At 49.5% G+C, this 25,228-nt stretch overlaps 1 protein-coding gene across 2 annotated transcripts; it reads right to left on the minus strand.

Moving 5' to 3' along the window:
* Positions 1 to 239: 239 nt before the first annotated feature.
* On the minus strand, positions 240 to 24,209 carry MYO15L (myosin-XV-like). Of its 2 annotated transcripts, none has more exons than XM_025141802.3 (43): positions 24,133 to 24,209; positions 23,604 to 23,694; positions 22,610 to 22,667; positions 21,421 to 21,551; positions 21,222 to 21,317; positions 19,551 to 19,786; positions 19,294 to 19,466; positions 18,515 to 18,587; positions 17,886 to 18,092; positions 17,711 to 17,790; positions 17,436 to 17,533; positions 17,176 to 17,263; positions 16,107 to 16,217; positions 15,832 to 15,926; positions 15,017 to 15,265; positions 14,468 to 14,546; positions 14,107 to 14,262; positions 13,634 to 13,823; positions 13,416 to 13,506; positions 12,681 to 12,903; positions 11,264 to 11,373; positions 10,652 to 10,711; positions 10,344 to 10,419; positions 9,760 to 9,878; positions 9,183 to 9,301; positions 8,791 to 8,932; positions 8,543 to 8,654; positions 7,777 to 7,937; positions 7,390 to 7,502; positions 7,209 to 7,272; positions 6,897 to 6,969; positions 6,486 to 6,562; positions 6,010 to 6,086; positions 5,601 to 5,731; positions 5,309 to 5,403; positions 4,965 to 5,042; positions 4,587 to 4,695; positions 4,109 to 4,257; positions 3,690 to 3,817; positions 2,786 to 2,919; positions 2,219 to 2,352; positions 1,650 to 1,790; positions 240 to 1,365 (listed from the first exon to the last, which is right to left on the minus strand). In XM_025141802.3, the coding sequence occupies exons 2-43, from the start codon at positions 23,604 to 23,606 to the stop codon at positions 1,306 to 1,308; spliced, it is 4,899 nt and encodes a 1,632-aa protein (XP_024997570.2). In that variant the 5' UTR covers positions 23,607 to 23,694; positions 24,133 to 24,209; the 3' UTR covers positions 240 to 1,305. The 2 variants fall into 2 exon arrangements, with proteins under 2 accessions (XP_024997570.2, XP_015150815.2); XM_015295329.4 differs by having other exon boundaries at positions 17,711 to 17,793.
* Positions 24,210 to 25,228: the final 1,019 nt, after the last annotated feature.

A 25,228-nucleotide genomic window follows, 5' to 3' on the forward strand; every position in this document is an offset into this window, starting at 1 on the left:
TTAAGTGGGGTTGCTATCACCAGAGATCACTGCTACAGAGTTCAGCTGTTGCCTGACTGCATGAACTTTTCAGAAATGTTTTGTGTGAACTGTAAATCAGAGGACTTCCAAAAGGGCACGTGGCTGTGTGGCATAGTGCTGAATCACAGTGCAGGGCAGTTCTTCAGGTGAGCTGTGCTTTTGTGTAAGGCTGGAAAAGCTCAGAAAGAGAAAAAAGTAAGGATGAGTTACTCTTCAGAGATGTTCTCCAGTTCTTTATTTCATATTGCTGTTCACCAAGCCTTGTGTTGGTAAAGAGAGAAGGTGCCATACACTTCAGCTTCAGCATAGAAGTTCCTGACAGGAAAGTGCTATGGTTTGTGCTGGCATCACCAGCAAGCAGCAAGCTGTGCATCATGGCCTGCGTTGTCCCCAGCCAACAGTTACAACCTTTTCCTCAAGCTTTTCCAGTTACCTGCAGGTCAATCATCCCATATCAGAGGTAAAGCAGTATCTCATCTCATAGCTTCAAAATATCCATTATGCAATTATTTCATTATAAATCCCCTAAAAATGAAGATACTTATTGCTCCAATAGGATAGCTGTAGAAATAAAAATAAATTAAGTGGCTTTATACAATCCTGGACTCTCTGCTCTACTGTAATACAATTTCCACTTGAGTACCCTTTCTCCATGGGCACGGAGCCATAATTTGACAGCTGCATGGATACAATTGAGTTCTGTGTAGTAGGAGGGAAGATACACATATAATTATGTCAGTGAGAAATTAACAATAAACCCTCTTACCACTGCAGCTCAATCTGTGCCCAAGCAATTGTATGATATATGGCAACTGTATATGAACACTGATCTGCTTTGCAGTTGTGATGCTGTCTACAAGCTTCTGCTTCACAAACCCTGCTACAGGGCCTCTTGCATATCAGTATGGAGAAAAAGCTGGTCTGTGGAAAACAACAGCAGCCAGAGCAGTCAATTCATAACCTTGGCTTTGCTTTCTTAGGTTCATTAGTTCAAAAAGAGAAAAAAGAAACAGTCCCACAGTGCATAGCTTGAAGGCAGTTACTTGCATTTCTTGAGCTGCTGTTTTGGAACAAGCAGCAAAAAAGCAATGGAATAGAGAGGGTGCCTTGTGGTTTGTTCAACCAGTGCAAGCATTGCTGCAAGGAAGAGGACTTAGACTGAACGGTGGGCCACCAGGGCTGACACTATAGTCCAGTCCATCAAGAAACGTGCCATTGCTGTGGTAGCAGTTGTAGGAAGCAGCTGAGATCATGGATGTTTTGGGGAGACATTGTCCTCAAACTCTAGTGCTGAAAATCTGTTCTATCCAGGATGACAACAGCTGTGTGATACATCTCTTTAGCCTGTCAAAACACAAAGCAGTACCAGTTATTCTCTACTCTGGAAATGACTGCTTCTCATAATTAAATATTCCCATAATTAAGCATCTTCCCATAAATTACTTCCCATAGTTAAATACCAGGCAGATGCTGAGACTGAGCTGCACTCTGGGAATAGGGAAATGCAGTGTCCCCATTCACCCCTGGGACAGAAGAGAGCAATAGTGTCTCTCGGAGGCTCAGTGGGACAGTGGAGGGCAATTTCAGAACGGCCAGGAGGAAGCTGTAGTTCAGGGCTGATATCTCACCTGGGATAGCTCGATCCATAGAGTCTTGGGGCTGGCAGCAGAGCCATAGTTCAGTTCAATGCCAGGAAGCCCCTGCTCGGAGGTGGGGCGCAGGGTTCGCATCCTGTGCAGCTCTTTCAATGGGATGGTGTGGCAGAGCTCCTGTGTGAGGGAACAAAGCCACAGAGCACTCTGATGCAGTCAGAAAAAAACAAACACATCTGATTCTGGCCAAGGAGGATACGGCTCTTGAAAGCTGAGACACAGACCAGGTCACAGTAATGGCTTGGCTCTACTACTACTGTGTATCTAGAGCTCCTTCTGGACTGGGACAAATAGGAATGTGTCCTACACTTAGTTTTACCATGGAGCGTGCTTGTTTGCCTGATCTGTAGACTTGCAAAAGAGCACAATGCAATAGTGACTGTTACGTTACTCTTGTCATTTGCTTCAGGTCAGGGTTGTTAGAGTGACTGGCTGTGATGCATATAGACACAGTCTCTTCCTGCACACAAGTTCTTCTAAAAGTCCAAGCTAATACCTGAAAGAACTGAGGGATTTGGACACAAGGGAGGAATTGTATGGCATACCTGGGTGATGCTGTCCACCACAATGATCTGTTCTTTATTCACGCCAAAATAACAGGGCACAGGGATTGAGCTGTCACTGACTTTCTCCACAAAGAAGATGTTGTAGCCAAAGAATGGCAGTTTCATCATGTGCTCTGTAAGAAAACAAAAGCTGGCGTTCAGGCAGGAGCTCCCAGCCAGTAATCTACTGCACCAGCCTAAGATGGTCAAAAGCTTCCCAAAAGGTTCCCAAGTCTTCCTACATTAAAAAGTGCAATTAGGCTCCTGGTATTCAAGTGCCAGCGGCCTCAATGCATGTTCCATTCTTTTCAGAGCAGCAAACAGACATGCAGCCAGAATATCAATTAAAGCACAACTCATACAGGACTTGGAGAGTCTTCTGCAGTCTTTTACCATGAGGTGGGATTTGTATTATGACCATCATGCTTGTGCCAGCCTGCAGAGGAAGGCTGTCAGGGAATTACGTATCACGGACCATTCCAGACTGCAGAGATCTTTGCCAGCCCCACGGAGCAGCTTCCATCACTCTTAGAGTGGACTCCCCAGGCAGATCTCACGTCTCCTCACCTATGAACTGGATTTTTGCATCCACTGGCCGGAGTGGCTGCATGGTTCGCAGCAGCCTCTCAAGATGGTTCTGCAGAGCTTCAGTGCTGATTTGGGACTGCAAGGGCTTTGGTATGTATTCCTTCACCTCTTCCCTGTGCCAAAAAGTAGAGACTAATTGATTCCCTGCCTGGCCAAAATCAAAATATCAACCAAAGGCAGTTAGAGAGAGGGGATGTGCCAACAATTTTCAGAGCAGAGCTGGGGGCAAAGGTGGAGAAAGGGGGAGGAGCACAACAGGTCATATTGAAATTGAATAATGCAGGAGAAGACATCAGAGATGGTGAGACACCGTATTTCCACAGAGAAGCAAGCTGTGCACCACTGCCAAGTACACTGCAAGAAACCCCTCCTTCCTGGAGACAACAGAAGCTCTTCATGCAAGAACTGTCGCATGGAAGTAGAGTCAAAGAGTGTTTCTTTCACAGAGTGTTTCTGAAAAACAGTTCACTGTCTTGATCCTCTGCTGCAAACACTACACAGAGCGGAGTTCCCCACATCCAGCAGTTACACCATTACTCCTGCTGCTACAGCTGTAAGGGGGTTTGATGGAGGTATTACCTCCATTACCTTCATCTCAGTTACAAGTACAGCTGTAAGCTCATACACTTTCTTCTTGGTACCACATGGCCTAAAGAAGTGTATGTGGCGCCCTCATGGCCCTGAGTCAGAGATGGTCACCATCAGGAGTGTGAGTGGGAAGTACACTTTCTTGGTTACAGGCAGAAGTCAGTCACTGAGTGATGTTAATTAATGACTTATCTTCTCCAGGACTGTCCATTCCTTCATTATCCAGAGAATACTTTCAGTCATCTACTCTTAACCCATGTGGTGCCAACAGAGACCCTCCCTGAGCTAAGCATACCTGGAGGGAACAGAGCTCTCCTGCTCTGTTTTGGCCCAGTGCTGGAGCATAACCAAAACACTCAGCTGCATCTCCAGTTCCTTACTGTAGCTCAGCAGTATCTTCCCTTTCAGGTAGTCCCATTGTATCTGAAAGCACCACAAAGAGGTCCAGGCAGGTCTGGGCAGTGCAAGACTGCAGAGACCCACATCCTGACTTGCAGAGAGCTCATGCTGATCACTCTAAAGCTGGAAAAGCATGCACAAACCACGTCTGGAACGGTACAGCCCATAGGGTAGGTCCTCACTAGCATCACTTATTAGTCACGTCCGGAAAGAGCATCCAGAGCCAATCAGCCAAAGCCCTCCCACTTCTTCAGCTCCCTTGAAACATCCATACTGGCCCTCACATTAAGTACTCCCACTGTCCTCATTGCTTACCTGGCTGTAATGGAGATCAGTATAGATTTTGTCTTCAAAGTGCAGAGGTGTCTTCCAGATGAGCCTGCGTAAACTCACAGTGACCAACATGTCCTCGAGCAAGTAGTCATGAAGGTATTCCTCCATTCTTATTGGCCTCACAATTTTATCTACGTATTTATGCAGAGAAAGAGTCGTCACTCTTGGTGCTGAGACAGCAGGTTGAGCTCCACAGCCTTGCAAGGAGCCGTCCTGCACACCTCTGTTTCACCCTGCCCTAAACAGCTCCCAGCATCAGCCATCCCAAAGGGACACAGCCCCTGTGCAGACATGCATCACTTTTAGGAAAGAGCAATTCAGGCCCTGAGAAGGCTCAATCTCTAACAAGTTAACTGCTGAAGATCCCCAGAGCCAGCAGGAGTGGGGACATTATTTGGAACAGTCCCTATTGGAGAAAATGCTTTAGGGAAGAAGCTAGGCCGTGTCTGCCTTTACTTGCCATTTTTATCACTGGCTTTCCTGATGGCAAAAAGAGCAAATTCCTGCATCTCTTCCTGCTCGCCTGCCCCCATCTGCTCACAGATCTCCTGCAGGAGCTCCTTGGCCACCTGAAGTGAGGAAAGAAGCAAGTAAATACTGCAGCCAGGTAAGCTCAATTCAGCCCCAGAACAGGTAGAGGGCAGCAGTACAGCTCTGGCCAAGGCACAGAGAAGCAGTCTGGACGGCAATCCAGGCTCTGCAGAGAGATTCTGCTGCAGGGATTCCTGGGAAGGATGTGGGAAACCATCACAGCAGGCCAAAGGTGCGACAAATACGGGAGTTCCCTGGTGTGGCTGTGAGACCAGACCAATGGAGAAATGCAAGGCAGAAAACTCACAGTGAACGTCCTGATGCGGGTGACGTATTCCACACCTCCAAACATCAGGATCTCCAGCCGGCGGGCACTGCGCCCCTTCTGCAAAGGACAGCGACACACAGGAGCCCATCAACCCCAGAATCCTTTCTTCCTCTTCCCTCCTCCTCATCTCAGCCTTCCATCATTCCTGACCCTTCCCTGCCCACTCCATGGCATCTCACTTACATCTCCCTTACAGACACACGCCCGATTCCCTCTCTTGGAACACTAACCAGCCCTGCTACCCACCTCTTTCTCACAGCACCTGCTGCCAAGCCCCTGCCCTCCCTCCCTTCCCAGCATCCCAGCCCTCTGCCCATCCCTACCAGCAGTGCATCCATCTCCACAGGGAAAGGAAGGTGGCGACGGCCCCCATACATGAAATTTTTCCTCAGGTTGCTCTGACAAATCTTGGCTATATCTGTAGGAAAAGAGAAGAAGCTTCATGGGCTGAGAGCTAAGCATTGTCTCCTATAGTTTTGAGTCTTCCTGGCGATGTTGTAAGGAAAAGAATGAGGAAACTGTGTGCCCATCTGGATCCTTCCTCCTTTCCTTGACCACAAGGCCTTATAAACCCAGAGCAGCCATTTGTTTCACAGGACACAGACACAGCCATACCGTGGTGGGTGCTGGATGGGTCGCCGCTGGCTTGTTGCAGAAACTTGGTGGCATAGGGCATCAGGATGTTAGAAGGGAGGAAGAACCCAGTGAGCAGGTTTAGGAGCAGCCAACCCCGCAGCACGCTCTCCCTGTGGGACAGACAGAACTGTGGAACAAGACATTTTCTGCTCCACCCAGCTGAAAGTGAGCCTCTGCCCTTCTGAACGCCAGCAGGAGGTGGCAGTGAACATGAGGTGGTGGCCCTTGGTCAGTGCTCTTATGCTGAGGTAGGGATTGATTCAGCTGTCTGAGTAACAAGGAAAGGCAGCTGAGCAGCTAGGGACAATGCACCATGAAGGGGTGCCCTCCCACCACACAGTTTCCCTCCAGCCATGCATGAATGGGAACCAACCGTGCTGCTACTCACTGCTTGGGGTTGAGAGTGACCTGTTTGATGACCTGGCAGTAAACTTCGTCATGCAAACTCTCCTTCTCCTTGCACAGCTGCATTCAAAGAGGAGAAGACAGCATCAGAGAGGGGAAGAGAACATCAGAGAGGTTCCAGCTCATCTCCATGCCCTTCCTCTCCCAGGGGTTTTGCCAGGAAATCCCAGACTCCCACTACAGCTTAGAGCTCAGGCTTCACAGTCTCTGCTCTGTAGTGCAATATAGGTGCAAAGGCAGGTTGTACTCTCATCCAGACTGTGACGCTTAAGAAAAGCATTTCCAAGTGCAGATAGGTACACACCCTCTTCCACGTGATTTTTAATTGGCCTCTGTTTCAGTTCCTTTCCTCACGCAGGGCTCTGCATTATGGCTTTCCCTGTTCTCCCTTTCCTGAAAGGCCTTGGGCTCTCATTCCCCCTGGTGCTTCAGCACTTGGCCCAGGGGAAGGTCACAAACCTGAAGGATTTCATAGACGCACTGAGCATCATCCTGGTTCTTGAGTTTTGGCTGATCTCCCATGAACCGCATCAGAGCTGCAAAGCAAAGGATAATAGTTGGGTGTAAGCAGAGGTGATCCTGCCATGGGGCTAGAAAATGTCCCAGAAGCCTTTCTGCCCCACAGGCCATTACTAGGCAGCTCTGGGCAATTGGTTCATGGGCCCAGGCAGTGTGTGTTCTTGGACACTTTGCACTCAAGGCAAAGAGCATTTTGTTGGATGCTTTCAGCAATGACAGTGGTAGTTACTAACAGCAGAAGAGCATTAGGAAGAGCCCTCTTATTTCCCTTTCGCTGGTGCTTATGTGTAGCCACCAAGACCATCCCACTCATCCCCACTGAAGCCCATTTTGTCCTTGGGGGGCACTTACTCATGAAGCTCTTTATTGCAAGCTCATTCAGTTCACTATCAGAGTACCGGAGCAAAGACTCCTGGATTGGAACCTGGAGGGCCCAAACACAAGGGTGAGCTGAGGGGGCAGACCAGCACAGAGCTGTGCTGCAGGCTTTGCAGAAGACAACAGCTCCCAGTATCTTGCAGACAGCATTGAGAAGTAGGGGTCACCCATTCCTCTGCATAGTGCAGCCAAAAATCTGTCCTCTGTCTGCCATGTCAGAGCAAAGCTAGAGGCAGTGATGGAGCTGGGATTCTGGCTGTTGCCATGGGGAAAGCCTGGGCTCACCTTGGTGTGCTGGACCATGTCAGCTATAGTCTTCTTTTCAGCAGGTGTCCCCTTCAATTCCGTCCTAGCCAGATGAAGAGAACATGAGCCAGTCCAAGAAATACCCCCAGAAATGTGTTGGTGAGTGCCAGGCTACACACGTCCAGTGCATGCCTGCTGAGGAAGAGCACAGTGTACTCACATGAACTGAGCCTCTCGGAAGTAGTTGGAGGCGAAGTCCATCATAGTGTAATGATCACCAGCAGGGACTGACATAATACTGTAGGGCTCTGATGTCAGACTGGTAGCAGAGGCCTGCAGGGACATGCACCAAACTCACCCTGAAAGGCCAGCTGAGAAACTGCAGTGTGTATTCCCTTCTCCTGCTATACCTGGAAAAGTCTCATCTGTTTGTGATGCCGTCCCTCCCATTACAATGGTATTTGAGTACCTCTGTCTCCAAAAATTAAGCAGTCACCTTCTTCCTCCTTAGCCACCATGGTCAGACACTACCAGGGCCATGCACCTATGCTTGTAGGTCCCACAGAACACAGCCAGATCCTCCAGCAGTTTCCCAAGGACAACTCACCTCCCTGTTGGTGTTCCTGCCCTCAAAGGAAGCTTTCATGCTCTTTTGCAGCCCTCCACGTCTGTCCATGCTGGTGCTGAGGTAATCAGGGGCTGCAGCCAATTGCACTAGGCTGGTAGGGAAAATACCGGAGCGGCCACCAGTGGAGCCAAACTGCCAGCCTGAAGAAATGGCAGAGAGTTGGGAACCATGGCAGGTGCAAACAGAACCAAGCAGTAAGGCCTCCTACTGGCAAAGGACAGCGTCAGCCTCTGAATCAGCTTGAAATGACCTCTCAGATCACCAAGCCCAACCCCTGCTCATTCCAACCATACCACTAACCACGTTCCCCAGTGCCACATCTCCATGGTTCTTGGACACCTCCAGGCATGGGGACTCCACCTCTTCCTGGACAGCCTGTGCCAGTTCCTCACCACCCTCTCAGAGAAGAAATTTTTTCTACTATCCAGCTTGAACCTCCCCTGGCACAACCTGAGGCCATCACCTCTCATCCTATCGCCATTACTAGGGAAAAGAGGCTGAGCCCCACCTCACTACCGCCTCCCTTCAGGGAGCTGTAGAGAACATCCCCTATAACTGATAGAAGGAACGATGAGGGTCACAGTCAGAGAGCAGCAGAGCTGAAGGTTGACAAAGCCAGCCCTTAACAGTCTGCTTTCTTCTGGTTTACTCAACAGTAGCATGTAGTGCTTCTGGGCTCCGTAGGTACAGCAGGCCCTTCAAATCTTGCCCCACCTTTCCCATCCAGTTGAACATATCCCCTCACCTGGCTCCAAGCCTTGCATGGGCAGGAGCTGGATCAGGTCACCCTTCTTGAAGCTGAGGAGGCTCTTGTCATCTGTGACATAGCTGCGCAGAGCAACCACATAGTTGGTATCCTGCAGAAAAGGCAGCAGAGAGGTCAAATCTTGTCCCCAAAATGGCAGGGACTCAAACTTCACCGCCCCGTGGAACCTGTCAGGTCCATGTAGGAAAACACCTTCACTGCCAGCTGCTCTACAGCTGCTTCCTCACCTGCCTCAGCTCCTGGATGAAGAGTTCCACCATGGCCTTGATGCACGGAGCCTTGTGAGAGCGCAGTAAGAGCTGCTCCGTCTTCAGAGAGAACTCCAGGGAGTTGCTGTCCTTCAGCTCCACCGACAGCACATCTGCAAAGCTGAGAACACAGCCAGCACATTCAGAGCACTTCTGCCGGAGCGAGGGGACGCAGATCATGGGATGGGAGCTCAGTTCCCAGCACTCATTACAGGCGAAGTGCAAAGTAGGAAGGAAAGGGAAAGGGTGAAGTCATTGGAGGGAGGGTCAGTGAGTCACCACAGGTCTTGGACACCCTTAGATGCAGTACAACCAGAGAAACGCTCAGCTCACCTCATCAGTCATGATATATACATCATCCTTCTGCTCACCTGTAGCTGCAGAGGACCTTCAGGTGCTCAAGAGCATAGGCAGCTGCTTTCACCACTTTCAGCAGCCGCAGGCCTCGGTGGGAAACACCCAGGATCTGGACATCACTTCCATTTTCCCCCTGTGATAGAAGAGCAACAGTGAGCACCAAAGGCTGCTTCTCACCCAGACAGGATGGGGAAAGAGCACCACGTGTACAGTGAAGGAGGCCCCAGGCTGACAGAGGTGCCAGACCTAGCAACATTCTCAAAGGTGTTTGGAAGACAGAGATGGTGAGGAAAGGGAGACAGAAGAGCAGGAGGGTGAGGATGCAGAGAGGCAGATGGGAGAAATGGGGGACAAGGCCACCAGTGGCTGCAGCTAAGCAGGTGGCCTAGGAAACAGAGAAATGGTTAGGGCACCAGAAGGATGAAAATATGCATGCAAGGAGAAAGAGGGGACATGTACAGAAAGCCCAGGAGACTGAGTGGAGTGGGACAGATGAGGGAGAGAAAGGCAGGGCACAAACAGCCATCCCAGGTGAACCGAAGCCACACAGCCACAGCAAATCTGGGGTCTGCTGAAAGGATCAAAACTCACTTGAACTGGGAAAAGGCGTGAGAAATAGTTAGCCCAGTTATCCCGAGCAGCCACCACGATCCTCTTCTTTATCCCATCGTCCTGAATGGACTGAGCATCGTTGCCAACCTGAAACGCCTCTAGGAGGGATAAAGCAAGGCGAAGATGGTAATGCCTCCCTCTGCTCAGGGACCTTATTCCTACTGTCCCCACCCGGCGACCATAGGGCAGCAAAGAGCACACAGAGCTGAGAGGACACCGCGGTGCTAAGAACCAATGTAACTTGTACATACAAATCTACCACCAGGTAGATTTTGGTTTTGAGACAACTCAAAACCCAATCCCTGGGCCTCCGTTTCCTCTCCCCCAAAGAGATACAGATCATAATCAAGTTCTTCTGGCTCAGAGAGATTTCAGAGCCATTTTCTATCCATTTGGAAGGGACACCCATCCCTACAGTGCACTGCACAGCACACACAGTGTCCTCTCTTGCTGCAGTGACAATTCTCCTCTGCCCTAAGTCCTGCCTGGAAGGGCTCTTCCTCCTTTGCAGCTGGATGCTGCAATGGGCGCAGGGAGGAAGGTGGGACAGGGCTGCCCATTACCCAGCAGGTCTTTCATCTTGTGCTTCTCCTCTCTGGAAATGCGAAGGCAGGAATCAGAGAAGGTGTCACGTATGATCTGCAGAGGAGGGAAACAGAGAGGCTTCTATGGAAAGGCCGCCACTGTGTGTGCTGGGGCTGTTAAAGAAGGCTGAGTCTCAGAGAGAAAAGGGCAGGGCCTGGACTAGATGGACCTGGAGAACAGACTAATACCTCTAAGGATGTAAAAGTGAATGCATGTGATGCAATCATGCAATGCAATTATGGAGTATTTTGTCTCCAAACATACACAACCCTGAGTCACACGTTACCTGTTCACACAGCAAGTTCAGGCAGTAAGGGTGACTGAAGTTTTCTTTGGGGTAAAACACCTGCAAGAGGAGGATAAAAACAGTAATGACATTATGTATGTTTACAGCTGTAGCGGAAATAGAGGTGTTTTGTAATCCATATTCCCTCCTGCCAGGATTGAATCTCCATGTCTGTGCAGGGAAGGGAGAGAGGGAATGTGAACAAAGAGACCAAATGTGAACAGGAATGAGGGATCAAAAGTGAAGCAGTGAGACCACAGGATGAGCTGGGGTCAGCTCAGCACACAAGATTTTACATACATTTGTACTGTTTATATAGGAAAGCTCCGGGTAACAACAGATGTACTTTATCTGTTGATGTCTTCGTGCTTTAGAAAGGAAGGGAAGGACAGGAAAACTGAGATTCATGAATAAGGCAGAGTAGGACCTGGAATTCCTTGACCATCACATCAGATGAGCTCATAACTCCCAGCTCATGTGTGATGTGATCTCCTCTCCGGACTGTCTTTGTGCTGTTACATCACACAGGTTACATGTGGCAGAAAGGGATTTTAACCAACTGTGGGGTCACTGCCCTCCCCCTACAGCCAGGGCTCTGCTAACAAACTGTACCTCTTTGCGCAGAAAGATTTTCCAGGGGGGGTTGAAGTAGGAAAAGCTGACACCAGCAGTCAGCTTATAGAGCTGGGTCTTGATCCCATCATCTTCTGTTACAGTCAAGCCTGGGTGGGAAGAAAGGGCAGTGAGGAGAGGCTTTGCTGACTACAGGGTCGTCTGCCATAGACCTACCAAGAGATGGGTACAATGCCATGTGCCTGGCTGAACATTCGTGTAAGGAACCCTCCTGAAGATCAGTGATCAGCTAATGTGAATGCACAGAACAGTCAGCATACAACTCAGCATTTCTGGTTGCATGTGCACTCACTGCATTAGCCACAAAGTTCAGTGCTGGTAGCAGAAACACTCCAGGGATAGGGAGCACACAGCATCCTGGCAACTGAGTGCCCCTGTGCTGGAGCTCGAAGAGTTGGTCACACTTTATGTCATTATAAAGGCTGCTGAAGGGTTCAAAAAGAGTTAGAAGTGCTCTCCTGAGCCAGCAGGCCGTACAGTTCTGGTACAAGGCAGCAGTACTTACAATGGATTTTCTCTCTGCAGGAAATCTATTAAGGTTAGACATGGTTGGAAGGCAACTATTCAAAGGCATTTCTCTATGAGATTAGGAATGTCTCCATTTAAGCAGTCACAACTTTGAAACTTCAGTTCATAGACAAACAAGAAATGTAGAATATCCCACAGTTCAGCTGTTTTCTTTATCCCTACTCAAAAGAACATGGGAATTTTCAGGCTAACCCTGTTATCTAGAATTGCATTCACAGGATTTAATGAATGTCCATCTTTTAAATCAAACTGAGTGGGAAACAGGAAAATTCCTTTATACCAGGGAAGCTGCTGCAGATTGGAGTCCTCCAATAATGTGCTTAGGCTGACTGTTCTTTGCACGTTACAAAATGTGATGCTGATGAGCATTTTGTCCTTGAAATACTTCAGTGTATGCACCCCAAATAACATTTCCTCATTCCTCAGCCTGCTTTAAAGGGCTCTCCAGAGGCTCTAGAATATAAAACACCTGATTTCCCATTCCTCCCTTGTCTAAAGTCCAGCCATTTACTTGCAGCTCTGATAAAGGAACTATGCTTCAAGTAGGCAATAAGATATCTTGTGGACTGGACCTTGATCAAGGTCCCTTCTGTTTTTAGGTCAATTTTTCCCCCAGCCCTTCTTTTCTTTGTCATTAGCACCTGACATCCTGTGCTGCACTGGGAAGGAAGGGAAGAGTTAGAGCTGGGGAGGGCCTCGGACTGCAGGACCAGACCCAAACTATAGTGGCAGTCTGATTTCACACAGCCTGCTCAGCCTTTGACTGGCTGGCAAGTGACAGCTCATGCTGTGACTCTCCCAGGCCATTAGGCTGAGCCTGCCCTCCTTATCTGCTACCAAATCCCACTTGGGTGATGTCAACACTCACCCTTCGCTGTGAATTCCTGCAAGCCTTGGTTCCCAGGAGGGAAAGAGGAGGGCAAAGGTGGGAGAACAGGAGGGGCTGGGGAATCTGGTGGGGTACTTGATGGCTGCCTGAAGATGGACAGCAGAGGCATCTGTTTCTCCTTGATAGAGCTGGAAGCTGATCCTGGCTTGGGCTTGGTGGGTGGAGGTGTCCCTTTGGGCTTCTCTTGAGGCAGCGGGGGTGGCTGCAAGACAGCAAAACCATTTGACAGTCACTCTCTGCATTACTGCCTGCTGCTGTTAGAAATAATACCCAGGGTAGCAGCCCAGCCCTGGGAGCAGCATCTGTTGGAGCAGGGATACCTTTGAATCAGCACACGATCTACAAATAGATTAAGATTAGGCAAACCCAGGTACAGAGAAACGAGTATTTGGGATGCAAGCCTGTAGCTGGGGAAAGGAGAAAAGACATTCATAGGCCAAGATCATGGGGCCACATATGGAGAATGTGAATTGTTCCTTCAAATCAGTCCTAAACATTCCACGATAGAACTTACTGCAGCAGAGCCTGTTCTCCAGGAACCCAATGGATGTTACAGATTGGAACCCGAGATGGACAGCACTATGGTGTATGAGGTCAGATAACTATGAATGCAGTAAGAAATCACCTGGCTGCTCCCATACCATGCTCTCAGCCTGCTGGAGATTGGATACAAAGGCTCTCTATGCTGAGGTGATCAGGGAGGAAAGCACTCACTGATTTGGGAGAATTGAGGTTCATCATCCCCAGCTTGGCCAAAGCCTCATTTTTGGGGTCATTCCTCTTTATAAATGGCTTGGACACTCTCCTGCAAGACAAAGGGAATGGAACAAATGGGAATTGCTAGGGCTGCAGCAGGGTTGTCACTGCAATGGAGCCATGTGGCAGTGCTGGGATGTGGTCCCTTTCATCCTGGGTGGCTCCCATTGTCTCACCTGGAGGGCTCAATAGGTTGGGGCTCGGGGGCTGGCCTGCTCTGGTACATTTTGATGATGTTACGGATCTCCCGGCTTGGTTCAGGTCGAGACTCAGGGGCTGAAGGTTTCACTACTGGTGGTTCCTTCCTTGCTTTTGGTGTCTGTTTCTTCGGCTTTGGCTCAGGAGGTGGCAAAGGGGCAGCAGGAGCTGTTGGGGGTGAGAGCTTTAACCGACAGGCCAACAAAAGCACAGGAAAAGTCCCTTTATCTCATTTGAATCTCCCACTCTTTCACCCCCAGGCTGACCATTCCTGGCCTTCCCCAGCCCCACTTTGGGATCCCACCTCCCAGAGCACAGGTCTTTCTCTCTCCTCTGCTGCCAAGACTCCCAGAAGAGCCAGAATCCTCTCTGGTATATCCTGGGCTGACGCCCTCTCCTGGAAAGTTCCTGCTTCTCAGCCTGCCTGGACCTCCACTCAGTATCATCTTACCTGCCTCTGTTTTAGGGCTGGGCTTCTCTTCTGTCATATTCTTCTCCTTCTCCTCTTCCTTTTTCTTCTCTTCCATCTCCTTTGGCTGAGGATTTGCTGGAGGCGTCCACGTTTTGGAAGGCGCCCTGACTTTCTTCACTAGAATCTTTTGCTCTCCTACATAGACAGAGACACCTGAGCTCATTAAACTCATAGCCAAAGCTTAGCATTAATGATATGGTTTCAACTCTTGCATCAAGAGATGGGGCTGCCAATGGCCCCGCTCAGCCTGGCCTTGGATGCCCAACCCAGCTGTTGCACCTGGGAGGATGCAGAACAGGGAGTTACGATAAGTAGAATTCCCAAAGTGGTCAACACTCACCCATCCTCTGAAAAAAAGCTCTCTTCTGCTGGAAAGTTTCCCGAGGATAGTCATCATCTTCACTGCTGGAGTCATAAATCTGCAGGCAGTTCACAATATGGTTAGTACCAGCCAGCAGATACCTCCATAGTTCCCTTAAAGTCAGCAGTGATCTTCTCTAGATAGGTTTGGACTCTGATCCAGCACTTGCCCTAGTCTGGAAGTGTCCCAGGAGGTCAGTTTCTGACCCAAGGAATCATCAACCCAGTTCGGAGAAAGAGGGGTATATTACAGCCCCAAAACAACTTGCTGAAAGATAAAGAATGAAAAGGGATGATTTTTCATGTGGACCTCACTGAAATTCAGATCAGCTGTGAATGCACTGCAGCCAAAACTCCACAGAGCTCAGTGTAACCATTTCTGACCCCGTGTCTTAAAGATTCAGCAAGTGGGGCTTGAAAGGCAAACACAACTCTCAGCTCTCCTCTCTGCCAAATCAATGCCAGGCTGGAAAGGGAAGCAGAATAAATGCAAGACGTGACATCCAAACCCACTGCTTGTTTCTCATACCGGTCTTTCTGGCTGAGCTGGTGGCTCTGGCGCCTTTGGTGGTGGTGTCACATCTCGGTTGCTGGGAGATCTCTTGGGTTTGGGGGAGGTGGCTGGGGCCGGGGCCGGGGTTGGGGCTTGGCTTCGTGGTGGGCTTGAGGCTCTTGGCCTTGAGCTCTCAGGAGGCTGTTGACGCCACTGCTGTCGCTGCTGCTGCTGCTGCTGCTGTTGCTGGGAAAGGTTCATGGCTTGAAGGGTCATCTGCTGAGCCTGGAGGAAGGAATTGCAGCAACCGTGAGCTCTAGGCTACACAAAAACATCAACCATCAGCCAGGCTGTCCTACTTTTGATTAGTAGTCACAGAACGCCTACTTAATCCACTGCAGATATCCCAGATGTTATGGACAAAGCAGGTCTTGCCCAGGGTGTATACTCCTACCTGGTCAAGTACACACAGCTCCTGACCACACAGCAGTCAGATAGCCTGGGACATCCATGCACTCAGAAGGCTTTGTGCAGAAAGCAGAGCACTGCAGCTCTGCATCTCCAGTAAACCCCATTTTAAAAATGACTGGGAATTATAACTGATCTTGTTGCTGCTACTCATTCACCCTGTAGCACCTCAGTGTCCCCACGGACACTTACAGGCAAAAGGGGATCTCTAGTTTTGCAATCTTAAATAACTCCAACATTATATACCAAAACCCAACTTTGTATACCAAACCCCAGAGCTACAGAGCGGGCCTAAGCCAGCATGGCTAGCCTCTTTGCAGCACGTACACCAGTGCATTCTTCTCCAGTTCCAGAGCCTCTCCCACCCAATCCCTTCCACTCACCATGAGCATGGCTTGCTGGTTGATAAAGGCTTGCTGTTGTGCTGCCAGCTGACTGGGATCTACAGTGGGCACCACGGGCTGGGGCATGTACATGGCTGTGGAGACATACATCTCTGCAGATACCCACAGGCAATTGCTCCCCATGGTGTCTGAGCAACAGCACGGAGCTGGGTGCTCGCTGTGCACTCTGCCTGACATGCAAATGTACAGGCTTCATGAGGATGCCCACCTTTTCATCCTCTTTCCTTGCATAGTTACCAAAAAAATGTGATTACCTGGCATAGGGGCAATCCCAGCAGCCCCCGGCATCATGGCTGGGGCAGCTGGCATCCCCATCATCGAAGGCATGGGCTGGTAGACTGGTGTTTGCATCATTCCAGAGAAGCCTAGAGGCAAAAGGCCACATGCACAGGACTTTTGGGAATCACAGATTGGGAAGGCCCTATCAGTCCCACCGAACGCATCACATTGGTTGGGTACCTCTGGTTCTCTCGACCCTCACTCACTATAGGGACATGCAAATGGTTTCTCTCTTCATACACAGCACAACACACAGCAAAATTCAGGTGGACAAAGGATACCAAAGAGAAACGTGCAGCTCGCGAGGCTACAGCAGGACAGAGACCTTGCTTGTACAGTCATGCTTAGGTCACTGCATCCTTCCTGGCTGAGCACCCAAACACCTTCTGTATGATTACAGAGAAGGGTTTCTTCTGCAGGATGGTCAGAGGTCTCTGGGGCTGCCACATCCATGTGGGTCTCTTTGTAGCAGGTAGCTGCTAAGGATGCAGAGCTCCTGAAACCTCCCAAAGACCCATCAAGCTGGGACCTCCACACACACTCACAAGGTACCTTGGGTAGGATTGTGATAAAGAGTAGTAAGGAAACCAAACACATACACCAGAACCCCTACAGAGCTCAGACTTACATGGAATAGATAGAGATGATGGGAAAGTCTGAAAGAAAGCACTAAGAAAGATTAACACCCTTCAGTTGAAAAAAAGCATTGGAAAAGCACAAGGTGAATTGCAAGAGGGCACAAGACTTGTGGGGACAGCACAGGAGGGAAGAGGTGCTTGGGTCAGACAAAAGCTCCTCGCCTCGACGCCTGGGACAACCCAGGAGAAAAATTAAAAGGTGGCAAGCTGACCTCACCCCTTCCTCAAAGCATCTCTTCCCAGCAGCTGGGAACAAGTGTCATTTCTGATGACCCAGGCTAAACTCAAATGCTTTTTGTGAATCAGTTGAACCCAAGCAGTATTTAACATCTGTAGTATTTAACCCTGCCTTGTGCTCACTGAAGCTTATCCACACGTTTGCAGTTGTCCACCTCCCCTTACAGACCTGTAGAAGGAAACATTCCTCTCTGTGTGGGTCCGATCTTCCCACCTCCCTTCATGCGCCCGGTCAGGCTTTCCCTGTTCTCCAAATCCTGCATCAAGAGAAAAAAACAGCACTGTCTGATCTCAGACAGACGGACTTCCCAGGAAGGTGCCATCCAAAGGCACGTCTGAGCTGAGCCAAGGCAGAGTGGATGGACAGAAGGAGTCATGGGGAGAGGAGAGCTGCAGAGAAGAAGTCAGAGAGAACAGCAGAGGACTCACTGGTGTCCTGGAGCCCTGGTGTAACACGGGGCTGAAGAGGTCGTCCACATAGTGATCCAAGACTCCAGGGGTCGCCGGCTCATCTCTGAATCCAAAATCTAAGGATGGAGAGGAGACTGGTGATAAGGTTGGCAAGGAACATTCCCCTCGCTTCAGACCTTATTAGTCACATTTTGGAGTGGAACCCGTCAAGAAGATTTTCCCCCCTCTGCTCTGATTCCTTGAACGGGGCACGTGTGACCCCGTGCTGTGCATTGCCCTGGGCAAGAGCTCACCTCGATGGGCACTGCTGGACTCCGGAGGCAGTCTGGGCGGGGGGAAGGCAGGGGCTTGGATGCCCGGGGCAGGGGGGATCCTGCTGGAGGGGAAAATGAGATGAGAACAGCACGGAGAAATAGGCCAGTGGGCAATAGGGACACCAATGCGGGGCAGGAGGATGAGGTGACTCACTGATCCAGGGCAGAGTTATGGAGGAAGTTTCTGTCCCTTTCAGGAGCAATGGGGAATCTGTGTGAGGACTCAGAGGGGCTGCTGGGGTTGCTGGCCTCCTCCATCTCTCCAATGAGGTCCAGCACAAAGTCACAGCCCAGTAAATCCTGCCACGTGTTGCCAGTTAGCATGGAGACAGACCACCCTCGAGACCTCTTATCACAGCCCCTGGTAACAGGGATAAGGAGAGAAAAGGTGTCAGAGTAAGAAGGAGTAAAAAGAGAAATAGGAAAACATTGCATTCAGCTTCATCCTGCCTTCTCTAACCATAAGCTTTAGGGTGCAAATCAATGATTAAGCACCCAGAGTCAGGAATAAAAAAGTGAATCACCCATAATTTGACTGTATTTGTCTTAATCTTTTCTCTGAAGCTGCTCTGACTGATCACAGCAGTGATTCCCCCATTCCTCAGGAGTCCCACAGTTCATGCACACAGATGGAAGGGACAAGGAGAGAACATAAGCCAGAGTGGGTAAGGAGCAGCTACTCCGTATCTGACCACATAAATTCCAGCCTGCAGCCCCAGCTGATCTGGACTCTAAAACCAGTCATAGTCTCTTTCACATCCCCAAACCTCCTGTCCTCAGTACCTTGCACTGAGCATCCATCCTGCAAACTGTTCCCCAGTCATCCAGGACTCCACCTCCGCTGAGAACTTCTCCTCTAGCACATAAAAGAAACAATGAGTGCACACAGCCCCACAGCAAGACCCAGAGCAACACCCGAGCTCTGCAGTGCACAGGCAGAGCCCAGATGGAAAGTCTCACACCCTTCTCAGGTGACCCACAAGGACTGAAAGCAGGCAGAAGGCTCTGCATGAATACATCCACATCCATAATGACTGCTCATGGCACATCTCAAAGCATTTCCAATGTGACAGCTGAACGCCGTTGCAGCGTCATCATTCACATGGATCATCCACCACCCCACCCAGCAAGGAGCTGGAGTGGAGCTGCTCTGCATCTGATTCACATTGGTTCCAAGCGCTCAAGGGGCAGCACAAATCAATGTCTCAGAAGGAAGAAAGGCTCAGAAAGCCACTACAGCAAAGGCATTAGCTGCTGCAGCATGGGCTGTGCAGTGATGGATAACAGGAAAACTAGACCCGGAGAGGTGTACAACCAGGACGGCCCTCTGCTGAAATTGGCCCAAACCCAGAAGAATCTCATCCCTCAGCCTGAATAGCAGGCCTGACCCCCTAGGGACAGGTCTTTCAGAGTTTGGGGTCTGGATTCGGATGCTTCTATTCCCCATGGCAGCACCAGCCAGCTGCAATTGGTCCAACTGCTCTGCACTAAGCTGGTGGGAGCATTTCTGAACAACGATTTTTGCACTGGGTAAGTCCTTAGGAGCTAGGAGCACACGTTACCATTAAATGTATGAACATCCAGCACCATCTTCCCTTTCCTCCTGTTTGCAGTCCACTCCAGTTGAGTGGGGGGGTACACACGGGACGATGCGTATTCTGCGTGCTGTGCTGCTGTCAAGATCTTGCGCTGGCAAACAGCATTGTAGCCATCCATGCCATGATCTGACACAAACCTGGGAAGAGACGTCTGCCTTCAGCACACTGCTCATCTCTCTTAACTTCCCTGAAAGTGCAGCTAGCTCTTTTCTCCTCCTTACTTCAGCAATGGCTTCTCCAGTGCTGGTGAAGGGGCAAAGGAGCTCAGCATCGTTGCCATCAGGACCCAGGCTCGCTGGCTCTGTTCCACATCTGGGTTCTTCCATGTCTGGGTGGCCACTTGGCTGAAGATTTCGTTGCACAGAGCCTTGTTGTTCAAAGCTCTCCCAGCAATGTAGTTGCCCAGAAGGACCTCCTGCCAGTCATGGAGATTCCTGTCACCAATGAACCGCAAAATCTAGAAGTATTCAGAGGGGAAAAGAAACAGCTTTAGCTGCAGCTTTCTGGCTTGAGCTGTGTTGTGAAGCAGCAACCTGGGGAGTAGACACCGGTGTGTTTGTGAGCCTCAGAGCACCCAGCACTCAGATCTGGATCTGCTCTCAGGTTCTGTGCACTATTGAAGTTCTGGGGAATTTGGGAAGCAGCGCTCATAGACAGGGCAGGACCCTGACTACAAGTCAGAACGTCTTCACTTTATTCTTCAGGCTATTCTTAGTTATGCTTTTGCCCAAGAACAAAATCTTAGTCAGAATACTTCCCCTTCTTTGAGCATCAGAGCTCAGATCCACGAGCAAATTACTGCAGGCCCATTACAGTGTCTGAGCCCACAGGCTGCCTGGCTGTACAAACAGGTAAATGAAATTGATGCTCAGCTGATCCTCGTGAAGAGCTCAGGCAGTCAGACATAAGGAAGCACTGACTGCTGAATGGTAAACTGACTTTGGTGTAGCTAACGCTGTGCCAAGTAGCATGAGGTGTGCTATGCTATGCTCAACCAACTCACTGAAGCAATGATTTGGGTTCTTGGCCATGCACATTAATTTAACAGCATGTAGTTCTCAGAGGGATTAATGGGTTTACTCTTTTTACAGTTTCATTCTGTTGTCAGGGAGTAACCATCACTTTTTTAAGAAACGTATTTCACATCCACAGGGAGGAGGAGGTTATGCTGTCCTCCCTGTGCCAACACTACAGACTGAGGGTGTGATTCCAGGTGTAGTTTTCTTGATGACAAAGTCCCTGCTTTGTCACAGCCTTTATACAACAGTTCACTGTCCCCTGTTGTATATTGCATGGATTTAACTGTACGTCTGAGGAACTACCAATATGTTCACTATAAACCAGATGGTGGGGAAAAAAATCTGGGTTAAATTAAACATTTTTGTGATTGAGGGAGAAGCCAGGTCTCCCTTACGCTGTCATGGCTACTGAATCTGGAATGCTGTGAAACTAAGGCTTGGCAGTCTGATTTCTATTTGTCCAGCCAAGTTTTGAGACAACATCACGAGGCAGTTGGCTGGAATCCCATGGGTCTCACCTATTAGTTGGTTTATGTCACACCAAGAACACAACTGCCAGGGGCTGTCAGATTGCCCCAATACCTCGAAGGAACAGGGATTTATTCTGCTCTCTTAACACACCATGTACTGTATGATGAGCCACCACCAGCATCTGGCTGCCCAGAGAGGCGGTGGTGCCCCATCCCTGCACACAGCCGAGGTCAGGGGATGGGCTGTGAGCACTGCTGGAGCTGTGGGTGTCCCTGCTCAGTGCAGGGCTGGCACCACATGGCCTTTAGGGTCCCTTCCAACTCCAACCATCTCATGATTCTATGACTGTCTTATGCCCATCTGTTCTTCCGTAAGACCATGGTCAAAGAAGACATCTCTTACCAGTTTATTGATCTCAAGCGCGCTCTCCCGGTATTCAGCTTCCAGGCGTGTTAAGGGCTGTTGCAGGGGATGACCAGGGGCAGGGAAATCTGTCCTCTGAAAAGAAACAAAAGGACAAAATACGTGGTTTGTTCCTGGTGTCAGCAGAACCAGAATGTTTCTCCAGTTGGGAAGCAATGAAGGAAAATAGAGTTCCCACCTGGAAGTGTGACTTAATGAAGGAGGAGAAAGGATAGCTGTTGATATTGGCTGGGAGGGAAAGGTCATCTTTGACCTTAACTTCTGGAGGTAACGCCTCAGTTATCTGTTTGGCCTGTGCTGCATATTGACCTGCAAGAGAAAGAGGTCTTGGGTCGTGGCAGTCAGAATGGCAGCCAGAATGCACCCAACTCGCAGTGCAGTGCATGGCTGGCTATTCCACACATCTACTCTTGGTCAAGCAACAGTGTCCTGGTACCAGTCCTCTGACTCCAGGGACACACAGTCCATCCCTGCTGCCCCAAAATCCTTTGCAGGCATCTCCTCTCTGCACCGAGACCACAGCATTTAACTCCAGCTCAGTTCTTCCAGACTCTTATCCCCAGGTAACATCCAGGGAGCACGCAGCACCTGCAGTGTCAATTCTGTTACGCAGAATTTAAAGGGCAGGGAACATTAAGTCTATGCTGAGATAACGCTGATATGTGTCAAGTCAACAATTAATCAGAAGTCATCATGATGAGGCACTGGATGAGGGGTTATCATACACAGGAGCAAGCACCTTGATAAGCTAAGGGACCTCTCAGTGCTGCCCAACTTCTGTGCATTCCTCTATCCCAAACCCAACGTGTCCGCTGACACCCTCCCTTCTTCCCCCTCCCTGTTTATATCCCATCACATGAAGACTTCATCTTCACCACTGTCAGGGAGGGTTGGCCCCCAAGCCACTGAAATATATATATATATATATATTGTTTTTCCCCACAGGAAAAAAAGAAAATATATATTTCTTTGGAAGTGCCAAAACTCTAGTTTTAACTTCTTAACCCTTAATTTCTTTAAGGATTTTTGAGAGGACAAAAGGATTTGAGATCTCAGACCCCAATATCCAGCTCTGCAAGAGAGCTGGGGGCATTAAACACTTCACTGTCACACGGCTTTGACCACAAAGTTTTGTACCATCATTACCACCAGCTCTATCAGCGCAGCTCACCAGGGAGCTGAAAAGGTAACAGAAATGCGTGCAGAGCACAGTTAGCCTTTATATCATATTTACACTGCAATGACAATAAATCAAACACAACCCAGGTGACAGACAGCAGGTGGAGCAGGCACACAGGTAACACACTGCTAGGAAACGAGAAAATAAACAGGGAATAAAACAGTGCGGGAAGGGGAGGGTTTCTCACCTCCAGCTGACTGCAGGAGGGCTGCAAGCTCTGCTGGGATCTCCAGCAGCTCCACATCCTGCGGGGAAAGGGAGCAAGTCAATACTGGGGTACGAGGCATGAAACAACGTGAGCCCTGAGCTGTTCTGCCGAGGCTGGGTAACTCACTGACAGGCAACAGATTAATTTCTGCATAGGCCGTGTTCAGAAATATTACAAAATAAGGAAGTATGGTTCAGGTACAGAACATGGGGACATCATGTGCATCAGATGGGAGGGGAAGGTGAGTAATTCCTGACACGGAGAAGGACAGGAGTTGGCTTTCTTTGACTCATCTCTCATTATTAACAAGTTAGGCACATTGTACAGAAAAAGATCTTGGTTTAAGGCGAAACACCATTTCCCCTTGCTCAGTTCTACATCATTTTTATTTTATTTTTCAGTACCCAAGAACGCTTCAGTACCCAAGCACAAATAAGAAGAGATCTGATCCAGGTCTTTGATGCTCACTGCTGCTTTATATTTATTATTGCAGCCTCTCTATCGGGGCTGTAAGAAGGGCACAGACCAGCAGGGTGTGTTGTGATAGGACGAGGAAATGCTTTCAAATGAAAAGAGGGGAGATTTAGACTGTATGCAAGCTTCCTTAACAGCTTCCTTGGGAATCTCCAAAATCATAGAATCACGGGATGGTTGGAGTTGGAAGGGACCCTAAAGGCCATCTGGTGCCAGCCCTGCACTGAGCAGAGACACCCACAGCTCCAGCAGTGCTCACAGCCCATCCCCTGACCTCGGCTGCAGGGATGGGGCACCACCACCTCTCTGGGCAACCTGTGCCACTGCCTCGCTGCTCGTAGCATGAAATTTCCTTCTTAATATCCAGTCCAAACCTCCCCTCTTTTAGTCTGAAAGCATTTCCCCTTGTCCCATCCCAACAGACCCTGTTGAAGAGATTGTCCCCTTCTTTCTTGTCCCTTGTTATGTCTCAGACTCCTCCAGGCTGATGACAACTTACCATTCCCTGGCTGTCGCTGCTCTCCCCGTCGCCACCGGCCAGGGACCTCCTTTGTTGCTTCCCTTCCTGTATCTCCTGCTGTTAGATATGTCTGGGGGAGAAAGGATGATGTATAAGCGATCACTTCCAGCTGCTTCTGGGAGCAGACCCTGCAGATAGGCAGGAGTTGGTGTCCTGCTCCGACAGATAAAGCCACAGAAAAGCTGCAGTGTCTCCCTGGAACCCAACATGGTGTCTGAGAAGGGATGCCCAGGCAAAGGCCTTAGTTTTGCTGAAACATCACTTGCTCTGAACAGCACCTGCCCAGCATCCCCACCAAACCTTTCCTGCCTCGTCTTAGAGCAAAGGCACACAGAACCTGTCAGAAACATTCACCTGCTTCCTTCAGCATCAAAGAGTACGGGATGGAGGAAGCTTTCCATGGAGGCAGACTCCTTTTGAGTGGGTGGGAGGGGTACCAAGAGCCGAACCCCCTCACAGCTCCGCCATTTCCCATCTCATGCCGATGTCTCCCAGCCCCAGCGCTCACCTGCTTCCTACTCCAAGGTGGAAAAGGAGGGTCTCAGTCTCTCCCTGCCTCTCTCTGTTGCTTGCCTGTTGCAGAATGGTGTGATTAGATGGGAGGTGATGAGTGCCGGGCTGAGAAAGACAGTAAGCATGCTAAAGTACAAAGGGCAGGTCTGCAGGGAGCGGGCAAAAGGAGGAACTCAGCAGCAGGTGAACTTTGAGACCTGTTATTGTTGTAAATGTATTTTCAGATACCTCATCAAGCAAACAGTGAGGGGGGGGGGGGGGTGGATAGAAACAGACTCAGAAGAAAAGTGCTGCTGTGATTACCTGACAGAAAGAAAATCTGGATCCTGTCCAAGCAAAAAAAAGCCTGGAAGGAAAAGAAACACAAACTGGTCTGGGCTTGGCATGGCAGAAGGCACCTCTGCAGTCATCCAGGGAAAGAGAATCATAGAATCTTAGGAAATCTGCTCTAATCTTATGAATGTCTGTCTAAAAAAATGATCAAATTAATGCTATGCTTTTTATTGTCAGCTTGCCTGTCACTTTTCTATTAAATATTTGTGCACCAAAATGTGACCACTGGGTAAATTTAATGATAGGGAAATGAAGGCACGTGGGCCGTGTTAATGTTAATCAGCCTCTGTCTTGTTCAGATTTTTAAAGCCAAAAAAGAAATTGGATCGTTGAAAACGTGTGTGGAGGTTCTACTTATAACAACAGGGAAACTGCATGGCAATTAAAGGTGTTTTGCAAAAATCAAATGAGCCCAACCTCACTGGATGAAGCAGAGGAAATATCATTAGAGAGGTAACATTAAGATAGAGCCTGGAGGCCTTAACAAAGATGAGGAGCCTGTTGGGCCGGGTGAGGTGGGAGCAGCACCCCTGCCACCCTCTGGACTTCTCCAGCCCCTTCCCAGGGCGCATGGTTTTGTTCTCCTTAAGCCAGGCCTGGCTAGATGGATGGAACATGCACACTGTGCTCAAACCCTACCTGCTGCTCAGCACCCAGCAGGTCCCACCTGGACCCATAAGCAATCAGGGCTCCCTGGGGCTGCTGTTCCATTGAAAACCAGGTGCAGAAGGGCTCTCTTTCTCCTCTGCCTTCCTTAG

Source organism: Gallus gallus, chromosome 18, assembly GCF_016699485.2.
Source record: "Gallus gallus isolate bGalGal1 chromosome 18, bGalGal1.mat.broiler.GRCg7b, whole genome shotgun sequence".
Taxonomy (NCBI): Eukaryota; Metazoa; Chordata; class Aves; order Galliformes; family Phasianidae; genus Gallus; species Gallus gallus.